Source organism: Penicillium verhagenii (genome assembly GCF_028828195.1).
Source record: "Penicillium verhagenii strain IBT 33310 chromosome Unknown utg000005l_segment0_segment0, whole genome shotgun sequence".
In the NCBI taxonomy this organism is placed as follows: domain Eukaryota; kingdom Fungi; phylum Ascomycota; class Eurotiomycetes; order Eurotiales; family Aspergillaceae; genus Penicillium; species Penicillium verhagenii.
The window spans coordinates 790,706-804,713 of NW_026643169.1; the positions used below are offsets into that span (position 1 = coordinate 790,706).

The 14,008-nt window shown below is 50.9% G+C and overlaps 7 protein-coding genes across 7 annotated transcripts; 2 read left to right on the forward strand and 5 right to left on the reverse strand.

Moving 5' to 3' along the window:
• Positions 1-154: 154 nt before the first annotated feature.
• Positions 155-1,278, reverse strand: N7466_003871 (uncharacterized protein; the record flags this gene model as incomplete). The annotated part of the gene is made up of 2 exons (XM_057163268.1): positions 155-740; positions 833-1,278. 2 exons carry the CDS (start codon positions 1,276-1,278, stop codon positions 155-157), a joined length of 1,032 nt encoding a protein of 343 aa, XP_057021949.1.
• A 495-nt stretch (positions 1,279-1,773) lies between these two features.
• On the reverse strand, positions 1,774-3,105 carry N7466_003872 (Spo7-like protein; the record flags this gene model as incomplete). Its single annotated transcript, XM_057163269.1, has 1 exon — positions 1,774-3,105. One exon carries the CDS (start codon positions 3,103-3,105, stop codon positions 1,774-1,776), a length of 1,332 nt encoding a protein of 443 aa, XP_057021950.1.
• Positions 3,106-3,535: 430 nt separating this feature from the next.
• On the forward strand, positions 3,536-5,450 carry N7466_003873 (putative alpha/beta hydrolase; the record flags this gene model as incomplete). The annotated part of the gene is made up of 2 exons (XM_057163270.1): positions 3,536-3,859; positions 3,924-5,450. 2 exons carry the CDS (start codon positions 3,536-3,538, stop codon positions 5,448-5,450), a joined length of 1,851 nt encoding a protein of 616 aa, XP_057021951.1.
• Positions 5,451-5,768: 318 nt separating this feature from the next.
• Positions 5,769-7,136, reverse strand: N7466_003874 (uncharacterized protein; the record flags this gene model as incomplete). The annotated part of the gene is made up of 1 exon (XM_057163271.1): positions 5,769-7,136. One exon carries the CDS (start codon positions 7,134-7,136, stop codon positions 5,769-5,771), a length of 1,368 nt encoding a protein of 455 aa, XP_057021952.1.
• Positions 7,137-7,642: 506 nt separating this feature from the next.
• Positions 7,643-8,809, forward strand: N7466_003875 (TatD family hydrolase; the record flags this gene model as incomplete). The annotated part of the gene is made up of 1 exon (XM_057163272.1): positions 7,643-8,809. One exon carries the CDS (start codon positions 7,643-7,645, stop codon positions 8,807-8,809), a length of 1,167 nt encoding a protein of 388 aa, XP_057021953.1.
• Positions 8,810-9,336: 527 nt separating this feature from the next.
• N7466_003876 (Zn(II)2Cys6 transcription factor) lies at positions 9,337-11,775 on the reverse strand (the record flags this gene model as incomplete). Its single annotated transcript, XM_057163273.1, has 2 exons — positions 9,337-11,549; positions 11,709-11,775. The coding sequence occupies 2 exons, from the start codon at positions 11,773-11,775 to the stop codon at positions 9,337-9,339; spliced, it is 2,280 nt and encodes a 759-aa protein (XP_057021954.1).
• Positions 11,776-12,785: 1,010 nt separating this feature from the next.
• N7466_003877 (nuclear transcription factor Y subunit beta) lies at positions 12,786-13,835 on the reverse strand (the record flags this gene model as incomplete). The annotated part of the gene is made up of 4 exons (XM_057163274.1): positions 12,786-13,004; positions 13,060-13,187; positions 13,252-13,362; positions 13,676-13,835. The coding sequence occupies 4 exons, from the start codon at positions 13,833-13,835 to the stop codon at positions 12,786-12,788; spliced, it is 618 nt and encodes a 205-aa protein (XP_057021955.1).
• Positions 13,836-14,008: the final 173 nt, after the last annotated feature.

Consider the following 14,008-nt stretch of genomic DNA (forward strand, 5'->3'; position numbering starts at 1 on the left):
CAAGTCACTTTATTGAAGAATATATGCATTTCAATGTTTAGTACAAGCACATCCTTGATCCTCTCCTTCGTATATCGATTCAATCTTGTAATATGTACTGCAGGTGGAAGCAAGCCTGTTTGAGTGTCATGTACATACTGGTGTATAGTACTACTTATGCAACAACTCCAAACCACGCCCTCAACATCCCAACATCTCGCTCAGAGACCGAAACCACACTGTCCGAAGCCCCGTCCTCCCGTCTCGTAAACCCATATCGCAACAGCGCCCCAACCCTCGCTGCTTTTTCCGCAAGAACCCTCCCACTCTCCCGGTCCCCACGAGGATCCACACTCGCCCAGAACTCATCCCAGAAGCAATCCAGCATAAATTGCTTGCACTTGTAATCTCTCCACCTCCTCAGCCCCATATACCCCGTCACAAGGAAGAGAATATCCAAGTCCATCCCGAACGGGAGGACCTTCGCTAGGGACCAGTCGACGATATTTGTTATTCCGTAGGTTGCTTCGTCGACACGGATATTTGTTAGAGAAAGGTTGCCGTTTGTTAGGACGGAGGGGTAGTCGGTGCTGAAGAGGGTGGGCAGAATCTGGATGAGTTCATCGATCTTGTGTGCGGGGAGGATCGAGGGTGCTTGCTGTTTGAACTGCCGGAGTTGATGGCGGATGCCTGCTTGACGGATATAGAGCAGTTCGGGGGGATTCATGGGTTGTTTGTTTGACCAGGCGAGAGCAAAGTAGCTAGAAAGTCAGTCGGTCTAGTTAGCAACCCACAAGCCATTCCAATGAAGCGTTCTGTCCAAATGATATGAATGAGACTGAGTCTAGCGTACCGTGCAAGATCTCGGATGAAACAGGCCTGTTTTGTCCTTTGTTGCCGTGATAGCTCGGACTGGCAGCGTAGGGTACTGAGAAGTGATATACCGGGCTGACATGGCATTGTGAAGATACTAAGTGGTGGATCTGCACCATCCAAATTCTTGTAATATGTTGGTTTAGGTGCCAGGGGACCAAAGGTCTTTTCTGCAAGGTCCACTATATTGTCAAGAGGGGTGGCTCTGGAGTTCTCTTCTCGAAAGACCACGATCCGAGTCAATGGTAGGGAGGAACAGTTGTTGCAGATGACGGAATAGGACATCTTGCTCAGACTGTCAACCGGGACGATCTTTGTGGCGCCGGTTATTGACTCAGCGATGTCATCGCACTGGGTGGCGGATGGGGACTTGCGATTGTCGAAAAATGGATATTGGGCTAATTGGACCCAGTCAATGTTAGACATGATGAGGAATCTTGTGAGTAAGGGTTGGAGCCTGGTCTCGGTAGTTTGGATGAATACATGTATGTAAAGATCAAAGTAGGAGGACATCCTGTGTTCGCAAGGAAATCTCATAGGGTATATCATATCCATGAGCGTTTCAAGTCGGAGGATAAGTTCTTTGTTTTTGATCTTTGACTGCTATATCTAGAGTGTTATCGTGCATTAGACCAATGACCACGCCTTTGGAAGATTTGTTGCCAAAGATCCTCTTCCTTTCACTTTGTTCGAATTCTTTATTTGATGAAGCAAGGGGAGTAAAACCAAAGTTCTTTTCACAAAGGATATCGGGTGGAAAGACTGAGCAAGAAAGAAACCTCGGTATCTAATAATCATCAGAGACATTAGGATGTCGAAGACTTGGTGCTCGAGAGCGAAGGGAACACGGTAAGTAGCAAATTCAAAGTATTATAAACAATATCAAAGTCGGCTTCTCATAATCTAGACAGCATGATTCAATTAAGGTACAGAAGTGGGTATAGTCTCTTTATCGACCTCAGCCATAGGCGTGATCCCCGAATCGTCGGACGAGAACGACGGGACCCGCACACCTTCTCGGGCCTGTGCCTGTGTTAGAGGCGATGGACCACGTCGTGATGTCTTGGAGCCCTTTCGCTTCCGTTGCTGGGGAGTTTGTTCAGCGCCGGATATAGATGGAGTGGTGCTTCCGCGGCGGGGACGACCAGACCCAGAGCGGGATGGTGGTCGATCATCGGGAGTGGGGCTGCAAGAAGAGGTACGGGAATGGGTTGATTCAGGGCGGCGAGAAGTCGGGCGATGGTCCTGGTTGAGTCGGGAAGAGACGGACGATTGATGCTGGTGTCGCGGTTTGGTTTCTGCCTCGAGAGATCGGTGTATAGTGGCTGCGACCAGACGGCGGCGCTGGGAAGCTCGCCAGCCTAGACCAATTCGCCAAAGCCATCCGCCCTCGGACTGGGCAAGCTGGCGCTCCCTCTCGCGCAGCTTATGACGCAGCTGAGTTCGGCGCTCATTTTCTTTATCCCAGAAATCGGTGCGGTAGTCGTCCCAATTCTCACGGAACTCTGGGGAGAAGGATTTAGGCAACAGCAAAAGACGAATATAGTCACCACCAGAGCTAAGGTCTTCCTCCACCAAGCCAGACTCGCTGTCACCGCCGTTGTAATACTGCTGGTAGTGCTGCCGACTACCGCGCTTTTCGGAGGGGTGACGTTCAACGAAATGGAAGTTCCCAGTGGGCGAGGGGAAGAACGGCGCAGAAAAAGGAAACAGGAATGAGATATAGGAGAGTAGCTCTTGCCACCAAGGCCCCCGTATCACGATAATCTTCGTGTTCATATTGCGTAGACCGCGGTTGGCGACAGCGAGCCATCGCCGTGGCCAGCGAATTCCACGTTCCCATTGCCCCGTTCCCCATACTAGCAAAGCCGTCACCACCCCACCAAGGAGTGCTACCTTTTCTCCCATTTCCACTACCCAATATACAGAGCCACCAAGTCCGCGGCCATCCTCTCGTGGACGAAGGAATAATGCATATGAGAAGTAAGCGATCCACGCCGCTAGAAGCAACAGGAAGAAAGTGTTTTGGCGACGACGTTCGCGCAAGGCCAGGTATTGTGCACGTAGCGATGCTTCAAGAATCAAGAGGTTTAGATAGATCTGGGGTGGCGAAGAAGGGAGGGAGGCTAGTGGATCTGGGGTTGAGGGTCGTGGCGGGGACGAAGCGTGTGTAGACATCAATGGCTCTGGTGTTGGGGCGCGAGCTCCGGGTAGTGAAGCACCCTTGACCAGCTGATCCAAGGATGTTGTCATGTTGCAAAATGATGCCACAGGATTCTGTGAAATCACTAGATTCAACGGCCGATGCGGCCCAATACGGTCGTCATCTCAAGGTTTTTTGGGGGGAAGGAAAGCGGGAGGTGGAAAGGGAATCTTGGGAATGTGCAGATCGCACGACATCATTGCCCTGTTTCCCTCTTTCCGCCTTTCCTCCTTGGTATATACTCCACAAATGTATAGATTGAGAGACTTCATATTTTTGATCTTGCATTAACCAGCTTTGTTTCCTCCATTTTTTTTTGTCTCGGGCCCGAAACCCGGTTTTTCTCTTTTCCTTTTGCTTGCGTAGGTGACTTTGTTGCCTTGTCGGGGTTAAGCGGCGAAAGAACGATTTGTCTCCGGTTCCAAAGTTACTTTTACGCCTTCATTTCTTGATTTCGTAACTTCTCTTTAACTTATGCCCATGCGCACCCTGACTCCAATAATCCCGACGGAAATCACCTGTCGACCTGGCACTCGTACAGCCAACTTGATTCGATTCCTCTTAACCCAGAGGCTCTATACTACACGCCCTCCACTTTTTGCCACGTACTCGTTAGGGCGTCGCAAGTCCTCCACAATGGCGTCGGAATCCCTCAAATCGTCAGAGACGGAAGGCCATGGTAGTCGTCTCTCGTCTTCACAGAGTCGCGAGCGTACCCCACATGCTGCTGGTGCTGCTGCTGGACCAAATGCCCCAAGTCCAGCTTTCTTCCCATTGGGATACCGGGAAGGCTTCAGCCAATGGGTGAATCTACCATTCCTTCCAAAGCATTGCATTCCTTAAAGCGGGTTTATTGACAATTTTCTAGTGGGCTCGTCTACCTGCTGCCGCCGCCGAACATAAGGTCCTATCCTACCTCCCTTATCTACATCACCAACCCCCAACCCACCTCCAAACTGGTAACACCTCAGACTTCCCCGATGGAAGCACCTCGACCAGCCTGCAATCAGCAGACCACAACCAGCAGGGCGAGATTTCAACACAATCTAAAGATGACCCCTACGGGCCCCGCCGGTGGAGCTCCAGCATGGTGGAGCTTAGCGGGAAAGACCGGGCTCTCAACGAGTTCTCGGTAGAAAGGGTTGGGGAAGAGGCTGACCAGCACCTGGTAATGCTGCACGGATATGGCGCCGGTCTTGGCTTCTTCTACAAGAATTTCGAACCGCTCAGCCGGCTGAAGGGATGGCAGCTTCATGCGCTGGACATGCTGGGCATGGGCCGGAGCACGCGCCCACCTTTCAAGATCAAGGCTAAGGAGCGCGAAGAGGCCATCCGCGAAGCTGAGGCCTGGTTTGTTGACGCGCTCGAGGAATGGCGTATTAAGCGCAAAATTGATCGCTTCACATTGCTAGGCCACAGTTTGGGTGGTTATATGGCTGTCGCATACGCGCTCAAGTACCCGGGCCATCTCAATAAGTTGATCCTCGCGTCCCCTGTGGGCATCCCCGAGGACCCCTACGCGGTCACAGCAGACGTAGCTGAGCCTTCGGAATCTACACTCCCGAACGAAGTCACCCAGGACCAACGAGACATTACCGCGTCTGTGCCAAAGACCAGTGATGGCAGCTTTATTTCGAGTCGTCCTCAGACGCAATCAACGTCCGCGAACCAACCACCCCGTCGTACCATGCCAAAGTGGTTTGCTTACCTGTGGGAAGCCAACATCTCACCATTCAGCATTGTACGCTGGACAGGTCCTTTCGGCCCACGAATCGTGTCCGGTTGGACTTCTCGCCGCTTTTCGCATCTCCCCGCCGAAGAATCCAAGGCACTGCACGACTATTCCTACTCTATTTTCAGTCTTCGGGGAAGCGGCGAGTATGCCCTAGCATATATTTTAGCGCCAGGCGCATTCGCGCGCAGCCCTCTTATTCACCGGATCCAGGGCGTGGGCCGCCAAATGATTAGCTCTGGCAACTCACTACCCATTCCCCCTGCCGACTCTTCTTCTTGCTCTATCTTCTCCAAATCCGCAGCTAAAGCATCTACCCCTGCTGATGCGCCGATCACTCACCCCGTCCCTGCTTCAAGTGCTCCCGCTGAAATTCCCGCCCCACGACGCGAGAATGGACTTCCCGTTGTCTTGATGTATGGTGATCACGACTGGATGGATGTATCGGGCGGTCACGCCGCTGTGGCTCGTCTAGAAGAAGAGAAGCGTCGCGTTCTGGCGAATGCCACGCCAGAAGAGCGAAAGAACGACCAAGGATCCGCCAAGGTCGTTGTCATTAACAAGGCCGGTCATCATCTGTACTTGGATGGATGGGAGGAGTTTAACCGTGTCGTGTTGGGCGAGATGGAAGATGTTAATAAGCGGGAGAGGGCATCTTCGTGAGCCTTTGGTGTCAATCTTTGACAACAAGGCTTGTTTGCCGTGAAGCTCCAGTTAATGATGCTCAATAAATACCAGGACTTGGAGCGTGAGCTTGGATCCCACTAGGATTCAAGCCTGGACATCTGGAGTTTATGATTTGGCGTGGGGTTTTTGTTAATTTAGTGGCTTCTTTCCCTATCTCGGTGTTGTACATCTTCTCTCTAGACATAGACCTGAAAGGAAATTCTTACATACAAATTGTGTACCTTGATCTCATTCGTTATCCTAAATTCATTACATGCAAGTATATACTTCGTTCCAGCGTCACAGCTCAAACCATCACGCTAGCCGTTCGCCAATAGAGACGCGCCTCGCATGAGGACCAGAGATACTCCGTCTCCGATGTCTCACACCAGTAGGATAATGTGCAATAAAGCGCGTCAACTGCGACGGAGAACCATGATCCTCCGCCCCAGGCGTCGTTTGCCCACTCGAGCTAGGACTAACCACCGCCGAGAACGACGGCACCGGCAACCCACCAGGCCGCGGCAGCGCAAAGTAACCCCCAGAACTAAGCCCACCACCTCCCAGCCCGTGGCCCGTGGTATGTGGCTCATTACTAGTCGTCAGCGGGCGCATCGACCGAGTCTGCACAACCGAATACGGCTGTGGAGTCATGAAAGGCGCATGTCGGACAGACGAAGGAGAAACAGGCCGACTAGATTGATCCGGTCTCGTCGACAGCGATATAGCCAGACCGCCGCCCGTGCGCAGATCAGCCGTTGTCAGCGTGGACGTTGTATGCGAACGATGATGATGTCTACGCGCACTTTGATCACGATCTCGTCCCGGCTGGGTGTAGACATCTGACGGAAATGCAGGCACGAAGACATTGGCCGCGGCCTCCCCGTGCGCGAGTGCTGGGCTCGGGACGTTCGAGGGAGCCGTCGAGCCGGTTCCGAGCAACACGACCCGGGACGGCAATTCCAGGCGATGATTCAGAGATAGCCATGCACGCTCGTCGGCATCGATATCAGCGTCGATATTTACGCCGGCGCCGGCGCCCACGCCGACATCAGCGACAAGGCTATGCGTAGACGAGGAAGAAGAGCTCAACGGCTTTTCCTGCTGGGTACTGCGGGGCTTGGAGACGCGAGATAAAGCATCCGGGTACGAGCGCCAGCCGCCCACGCCTTCGAAGTCGCGCCTCTTGTCGCCGCTGACGGGGAGGCCGGTGAAATTCACGGGCAAGGGCGCGGTGGGCAGATCGTGGGCTCGGATCATGCTCTGCGCGTACGTTTTCTTGCTCTTGCGCCTTGAGCGGTCGGTCTCGTGATCGCGGTCATGATCACGGTTACGATTATCCTGGGGTGCACTGAATGTCCAGGAGGAGAGAGTGGTATTTGTTCGGCGAGGTTGAATGAGACTTTGTGCTTGTGCCGAGGCTGAGTTCCGGCGGGAATTACCCGCTGCTGGGGTTGGTGGTTCGGAGGGCGCAAAGGGTAAGAATGAGGATGTAGAGGTTGAAGTGGGGAGGGTGAAGAAGTTAATGACTAGGGCGTAGCCTACTTCGAGGTAGACGACGGATGCTCGTAGGAGGAGGGTAAATAGGGCGACCGAGAGGGTCAGCCATGCAGAGAAGATGAGGGGGATTGATATGAGACACAGGAGCGGTAATGCCAGGAGGGATGTGAGGGAGCTGGACATGGCATGTATAGAGGTTTCCCCGGAGGGAAAATGCGGGGACAGAATGTACGAATCATGAGTTCCTTTGAAGGTTATATTTTGGCTTTATAAGTTTCCAAGCCATAAATGCATGTGAATATACAAGTTAGAGTCTAGACATCTGCACAAGTTACGACTTGGAACTTGGAGACATATTAAAGTGGGGTTATTTTCCTATGCGTCAACTGGTTTACTACGTACTATAACCGAGGTCCAATACTAAGGGTAGATACTGTAAACTCAGTACTCGAGATGAATAGTACACACCTCCTTGGTACATGAGATACTAGTACTAGTTCTACTGTCACCTTCCTTTCCAACTACCAATGCCCTTTTTTCCCTCCGCATCAATGTTGAATTTGGAAAATGCGGAGAAATCCCCATGTGACCCCCACTTCACTTACATCATCTCGATCCTGATTTGATTTTAGAATTAACGTTATTCAAGTACTATATAGACCTTCTCTATATCTTCTTCCCCATACACCATGTCCACCGACAATGATTTCCCTTGGGATATCGGCATTCACGATGCCCACTGTCACCCTACCGACACAATGGCCTCCATCGCCAGCATCCCCCACATGAAAGCCCACTCACTAACCGTCATGGCCACACGAGGAGAAGACCAAGACCTCGTACAACAAATAACCCACTCTACCAATACCAACGACACCTCAAACCGTATAATCCCCTGTTTCGGATGGCACCCGTGGTTCTCGCACCAAATCCAAGACGACACGGCCCCATCAACAAACCCCACCACGCAAGATATCTCTCCACAACAAAGCACAAACGCAAACACACACTACACCACCGTCCTAACCCCATCACCAACCTCAGACCCAGATTTCTTAAAATCCCTACCCAATCCCAAACCTCTTTCCGAGCTCATCACCGAAACAAAAGAGCGCCTGGAGCGCTTCCCCAATGCCCTCGTCGGAGAAATAGGACTGGACAAAGCATTCCGTTTACCCGGTGCCTGGACAAGGCAAGAACATGACGCCCGCGATGACAAGATTACGCCCGGTTCACGCGAGAACCGCCGCTTGTCGCCGTACAAGGTGAAAATGGAGCATCAGAAGACGATCCTGGAAGCGCAGCTCCGGCTTGCGGGCGAGATGCAGCGGGCGGTCTCTGTGCATAGTGTCCAGGCGCACGGGGCGGTTTTCGATACGCTGAAGGGATTGTGGGCTGGGCATGAGAAGGTGCGGATGTCACGGCGGGATAGAACGAAGCGAAGGGATGTGGAAGGGGCGCTTTCTGATGATGACGATGGACCGGATCTGTCTGATTCAAGAAGTGGTGCTCCGTCTACGTTGCTGCCGTTTCCGCCGCGCATTTGTATGCATTCTTACTCTGGGCCCGTGGAGCCGTTGAGGCAGTTCTTGAATAAGGCCAATCCGTCTGATGTATACTTTTCGTTCTCGTTTTTGATTAATTTTTCTGGGCCCGGGGCTGGGAAGGTTGTTGATGTTATTAAGATGGTACCGGAAGATCGGATCTTGGTTGAGAGTGATCTTCATACTGCTGGCCCGCAGATGGATGATTTATTGGAGCAGGTGGCGCGGCAGATTTGTCAAATTCGAGGTTGGGAGTTGCGGGAGGGTGTAAAGCAACTCGCGGATAATTGGAAGCGATTTGTATTTGGCTGAGATGTACGTTTCGTCTTATGAATTTTGGACATGGTTAGAGAATTATGTACATATTACCTACTAGTATATATCAGTCAATTTGATGTATATCATATGATTCACAAGGTCGTCCCTATATACCAGCTTGGCAATCTTCTTGAACCTATTAGAAATGAAATGTAAACAGAACACATGGGTGTGGGTGTGGGCAGTGATAAGTTCTTCCAATTAAGTGACATTTGAAAAAATTGTGTATAAATCTATCGAAAAAAAAGATGTACGTAATCATTTACGACATGGTATCGTGCTGAAGCTTTTGCGAATGTTTGCGCTCACTCGTGCCTTGCGTATCTCATCTCGTCATCAGGTCACGGAGTTGTGGTGGGAGGGCTGAGGAAAAGTGGGAGGGAAGGTAGATAGGGGGAGGAGGAGGATGAGAGCTCTTAGAAGGCTCGGTGAAGGTCATGGCGGGGGAACGATGAAGCTGGGCGTATCGAGATTCTTCTATAGTGGCAGAGTCTTGTAGATATCACAGGAAGCGCGGGATACTATCCAGGAAGCCAACTGCCATCCTGGATGAGATCTGCCATGGGTGTATCCTGCCAGTAGATCTGCCTCCATTCATCTTCTAATTCAAGAAGTCCCTCGCCGGCCATGGGCATTGCGAGATCAGAGTCGGTAAAAGAGAACAATTGTCTCCAGTCTGGGTAATCGCGGGTTTGATCCATTTGGTCTACCTGCATGTTGGCCGGATAGGTATCACTTCTGTCCAGAGGGCCAACATTAAGTCGAAGAGGAGCGGTGATCCAATTATCGTAATTGGGAATTGGTTGTGGTGACAGTGTACCTTGCATCGGGGTGTGGGAGGACTCTGGTGTCGGCACACCAAAGGAGAGGGGCCGTGGGGTATGCACAGTTTGCATGGCTGCTGCAGCCTCAGATACAGTGATGGGGATCTTGTTGATACTAGGTGGAACAGCGTTGAACGACTTGGATCGGTCGGTGGTGGCCATGCGCAAATCTTCCTGGAGCCGCTTAGAATCTTCAAAGAGCCGCAGAATTGTGCCTGCATGAACCCAGTACTGAGCCAATTCACGCAACGAATAAGATGCGGAGTCGAAGCGGCGCAATGCATTGATTGCCAGGACTGGATTGGAGAACCGAAGTTCCACACGGACTTGAATCATGGCTGTGAACAAAGTGTGGACACCAGTGTACCAAAGGAATTTCAATCGATCGTTAAGTCGGAGCTCCTCGAAGATGGAAGCAATGACTCCAGCGGCGGCGCTACAGATTTCTGCGTCGTGGGGCCCATAGTCGTCGGAATACGCCGATGCTCTTGGATGTGGCCGGTGAAGGAGAATGAGGAAATTGTTATAGGTAAGATGCAACATAGCTGACCAAGGGTCCATATCAGACGCTCGGAGACGCAGATTGTCAGGCAGCTTCAAGGACCAATTCGCCAATGATTCGTCTGCCTCTTGCAAAACGGCCTTTCGTCGCTCATCGCTAGCCCGGAGACCGAACCGATCCCGTATAAGATATGAAATCATAGTGCAAAGCGCTGTAAAATGTATGACAAAGTCGGCTTGTACACGAGGTCCACAGTTTTCAAAGTCGGCAGGAGTCAAAGGCGACACATCAGAATCATCCAAGTTTATAGCCTGCGGCCGACCATAAGAAAGAGAAACCATCACATCGAACTGTACTAGGATATACCAGACTCGTCTCCACATTCGCCTGTCGCGAGTCACAAATCGACTTGAGACCGGATTACGGTGCATTCCCAGGCCAGTGGCAATCCGAGCAGCTACACCGACCCAGAAATGGGCATCTGCAGCGACATCATCATCAGCACTATCAGAATGCCAAGTTAATAGCAGCGCCGTTTGAACCAAAATATCTCGATTTCGCTCAATGCGATTATCAAAGAGATATTTCGTGCGGCGAAAAAAGATCTCCTTCAATGTATCACGCTCTGCCTTTGCGCGGGTGACATGGGCTCCAACTAACAAAATAGCTTGGAGTAGCAGAATTGGAGGAGGGTCTGCAGGGTCTCGATTTCGGTACTGTGTCATGAACAGGTCCTCATCGACGATTGGATACCCCGGATTGACGAAGTTGAAATATGATTGCACCAACTCATCCGCTAGAGCAGGTTCCGGGAGTGTTAGGGCATCCATAAGGAGCTGATCATGCCCAGTCTTCATCTGTCGCCGAGGAATTTCATTGCTGGCAAAATGGTATACATCGTCATCCTGGTCTCTTTGTTGCCGAATGAGAAATGACATATTAGAATGTTCATGGCCGACGTAGAAAGCGCGCACGCCTCGCTGGATTTCTCTTCGACCGGAATCTTCCTCGTCGATCAGTTTCACAAGGCGTTGCTCCATCTCTGTGTGCGCCTCCTGGGCGTGTGACAGATCCGGGCCTTGACGAAATGGCTCTGCGGCATTGGATAAGAAGGTTTGCTGCGGAGAATTACCTGCAAGCGCGGAGCCACTCCCAAATGCAGTTGGAAAGCTTGGCGGCAGCGGTGTGCAGGCTGGATTTGTAGGATTGGCGGCATGATCAGACGTCGGTAGAGGCCGAGATCGGATCGGAACGGGATCGAGAATCGAGCGCACAGCAAGACGCTTTTTCTTCTCGTGGATGCGGCAGTCGGACTTGCCAGAGGTGCGACAGTTGGTACAGGGGGTTCCGACGACTCGAGCATCACAACGGACTTTGCGCCGGTGACAGTGGACACACGCCGCCGACCCTAAATGCATTTTGAGTCACAGGTCAGCGAATTCATGGTCTAGTTCAATACCCGAGGCCCAATTTCGAAACAATAAAGCAGCTGAAAAACCCAGGAGAGAGGGTTTGAGTGCATTGGGTGGTGTCCTGCAGGCTAATCAAGGGGTCACGAGGTCCTTACCCTGTTTGCGCTTGCTCACCCCATCGCCGCTCCCGGGTGAAGAGGCGTTATCGTGGACGGAGGACATGGTAGAAGGACCATCGGCATCATCCCAGGTGCAGATCGGCCACAACTCCGCATTCTTCTCTAGAGAAAAAAAGCCAACGTCGACGGTCTCAGGGCATCATGAGGAGGAAAGCCGATTGCCGAGGGTAAGGGCACAATCTATGCGACAGAGAAAGCGAAAAAGTTCGGGAAAGAGAGGACTGCGGGATCGGGTCCGGTGGAGCTCACGTGGATGCGGAGTACATTTGTGTGGACACCGGATTATGTAACAGTTAGGCCAAAAAAAAATTGGAGAAACCCTAGACGAGATAAAAATGTTGAAGAATTAGGCGTCAACTGGTTTCCATTATATGGGGTCAGGGAAAACATGGGGCTTGAAGGTGATTGAAGTGCAGTACATTAGCGTGGAACTAGACGATAGGTGGGCCGCTTCCAGACGACATCTAGATATGATGGGCAATGGTGAATGGTAGACATACTGCATCCAACACACATACTAGCTAACATTTCGCTGTATGCAATCATCTATGAACGCACTTCAAAACTAATTGAGGAGAGTGATTGCAGGGTTTATGCATTCGGATCTAAGGGGCGTGCCTGGAAGAAGAAATTATAGGTACAAGTAGTCCACTTAATATCTCCGTCCATAGTAGACACTCAACAGAACTCCAAAAAGGAAAGATTGATCAGGCGAGAGGTACTCCACTGGAAGGTCTTTCATCTCGCTACAGAAAATCGCAGCGGAGAAAAAATAATCATCAATAAATAAAAAACAAAACAAAATAAATACACCACAAAATATACCGATTCAAAGTCCCTCAACCTATACCAAGGTTATATCATTCGATCACATTAGAAGTTTGGCTAATGTCTTTAGAAACGCTTCATCAAGGGACCTTATATAACCGAGAGACAAATTGAAGGTGGCCAATAGACCTAGGAAATAATATTCAAGGACGCCTGCTCACCCAAAACGCTATCGCTTCTTGGATCCATGAGGACAACATGGATCGAAGGCATATATTGATTCCGTCAGTATGAGTCGCCGCCAGCACCATTGTGAGGCTGGCCCACCATGGGAGGGTATCCATACGCAGCAGCCTCCTCTGAAGGATCTAATCCAGGGTTAAGAATACTGTTACCACCCTCTGCAGCTTCGGGGAACCCAGCAGGACGACCTTGGGCGGCACCACCAGCACCATAACCGCTGCTAGTGGGTCGACCCTGGTTTTCACCACGTGCGGATTGAGTCTAGTGAATAAATCAATATGTGCATGTCAAACGGGGATTGGGGGGAAAGACTGACCTCGCGATACTTGGAAAGGTAAATCTTCAGTGCCTCAGCGTAGTTCTCAAATCCAAGAGAAGTCATGGCGAACAAAATATCTTCGCCGTTAACAGTCTTGCGCTTCTCCTGCTGGCATTTCTCGGATGCTATTCAAAAGATTAATATCTCGTCAAAGCAAAAATGAGCGCGGGCATAGGAATAAACCCTCACCTTCGCTGGTGATGAACGAAATGAATTCGCTCACACACTCTTGCATGCATTCCTTAGCTTCCTTGGCAATCTTTGCGTTCTCTGGCAAAGCCAATTTCATGATTCGGGCAACTAGAGTAGTATCAAGTCAGAATCAACAATAACCATGCTTATCTCGATATCATATCCATAATCCAAAAAAAAGAGGGAAGCAACATGATAGGAGCAAATATCATGGTAATTAGTAATATCCGGTGTAACAAGTAGAAGAGACGCAATCTCTGTTCAGACAAGAGCAACCACACCAGTCCTAAAGATCGGGTTGGTGGGACGGTAGAATAGAAGGTGGGGAGGGGAAGACCAGTAGTAACCGGGCAGCACTGGCCAACAGTAAGGTACGCGCAAATCAAAACAACAGAAAAAGCTGCACGCAGACGCAACTAACCATTTGCAATCGGAAGCCACCGATCTTGCTCTTTCACTTCGAATTCGCCTTGTCCCTGCATTGAGGGATCGTGTTGATCTTTGTCCATATGGTCCTGCTCTTCACCCGATTGAACCTCGGGGTCAACATCCGGTTCCTTCGATGGCGAGGCCGACGACATGATTATGAGTGGTATGGAAATGTGTGGGTCCTAGCTTTGGGCGACAAAGACCGGGGTTTGTTTCGCTCTGTTGGCAAAAACACGTCAGATCCGAGTGCCTGGTGCGCGACCGGTGCCGATGTGGACAGCCCAACAATAATCGCAAGATCGAAAGAAGGAGAGTGGGTATTGGC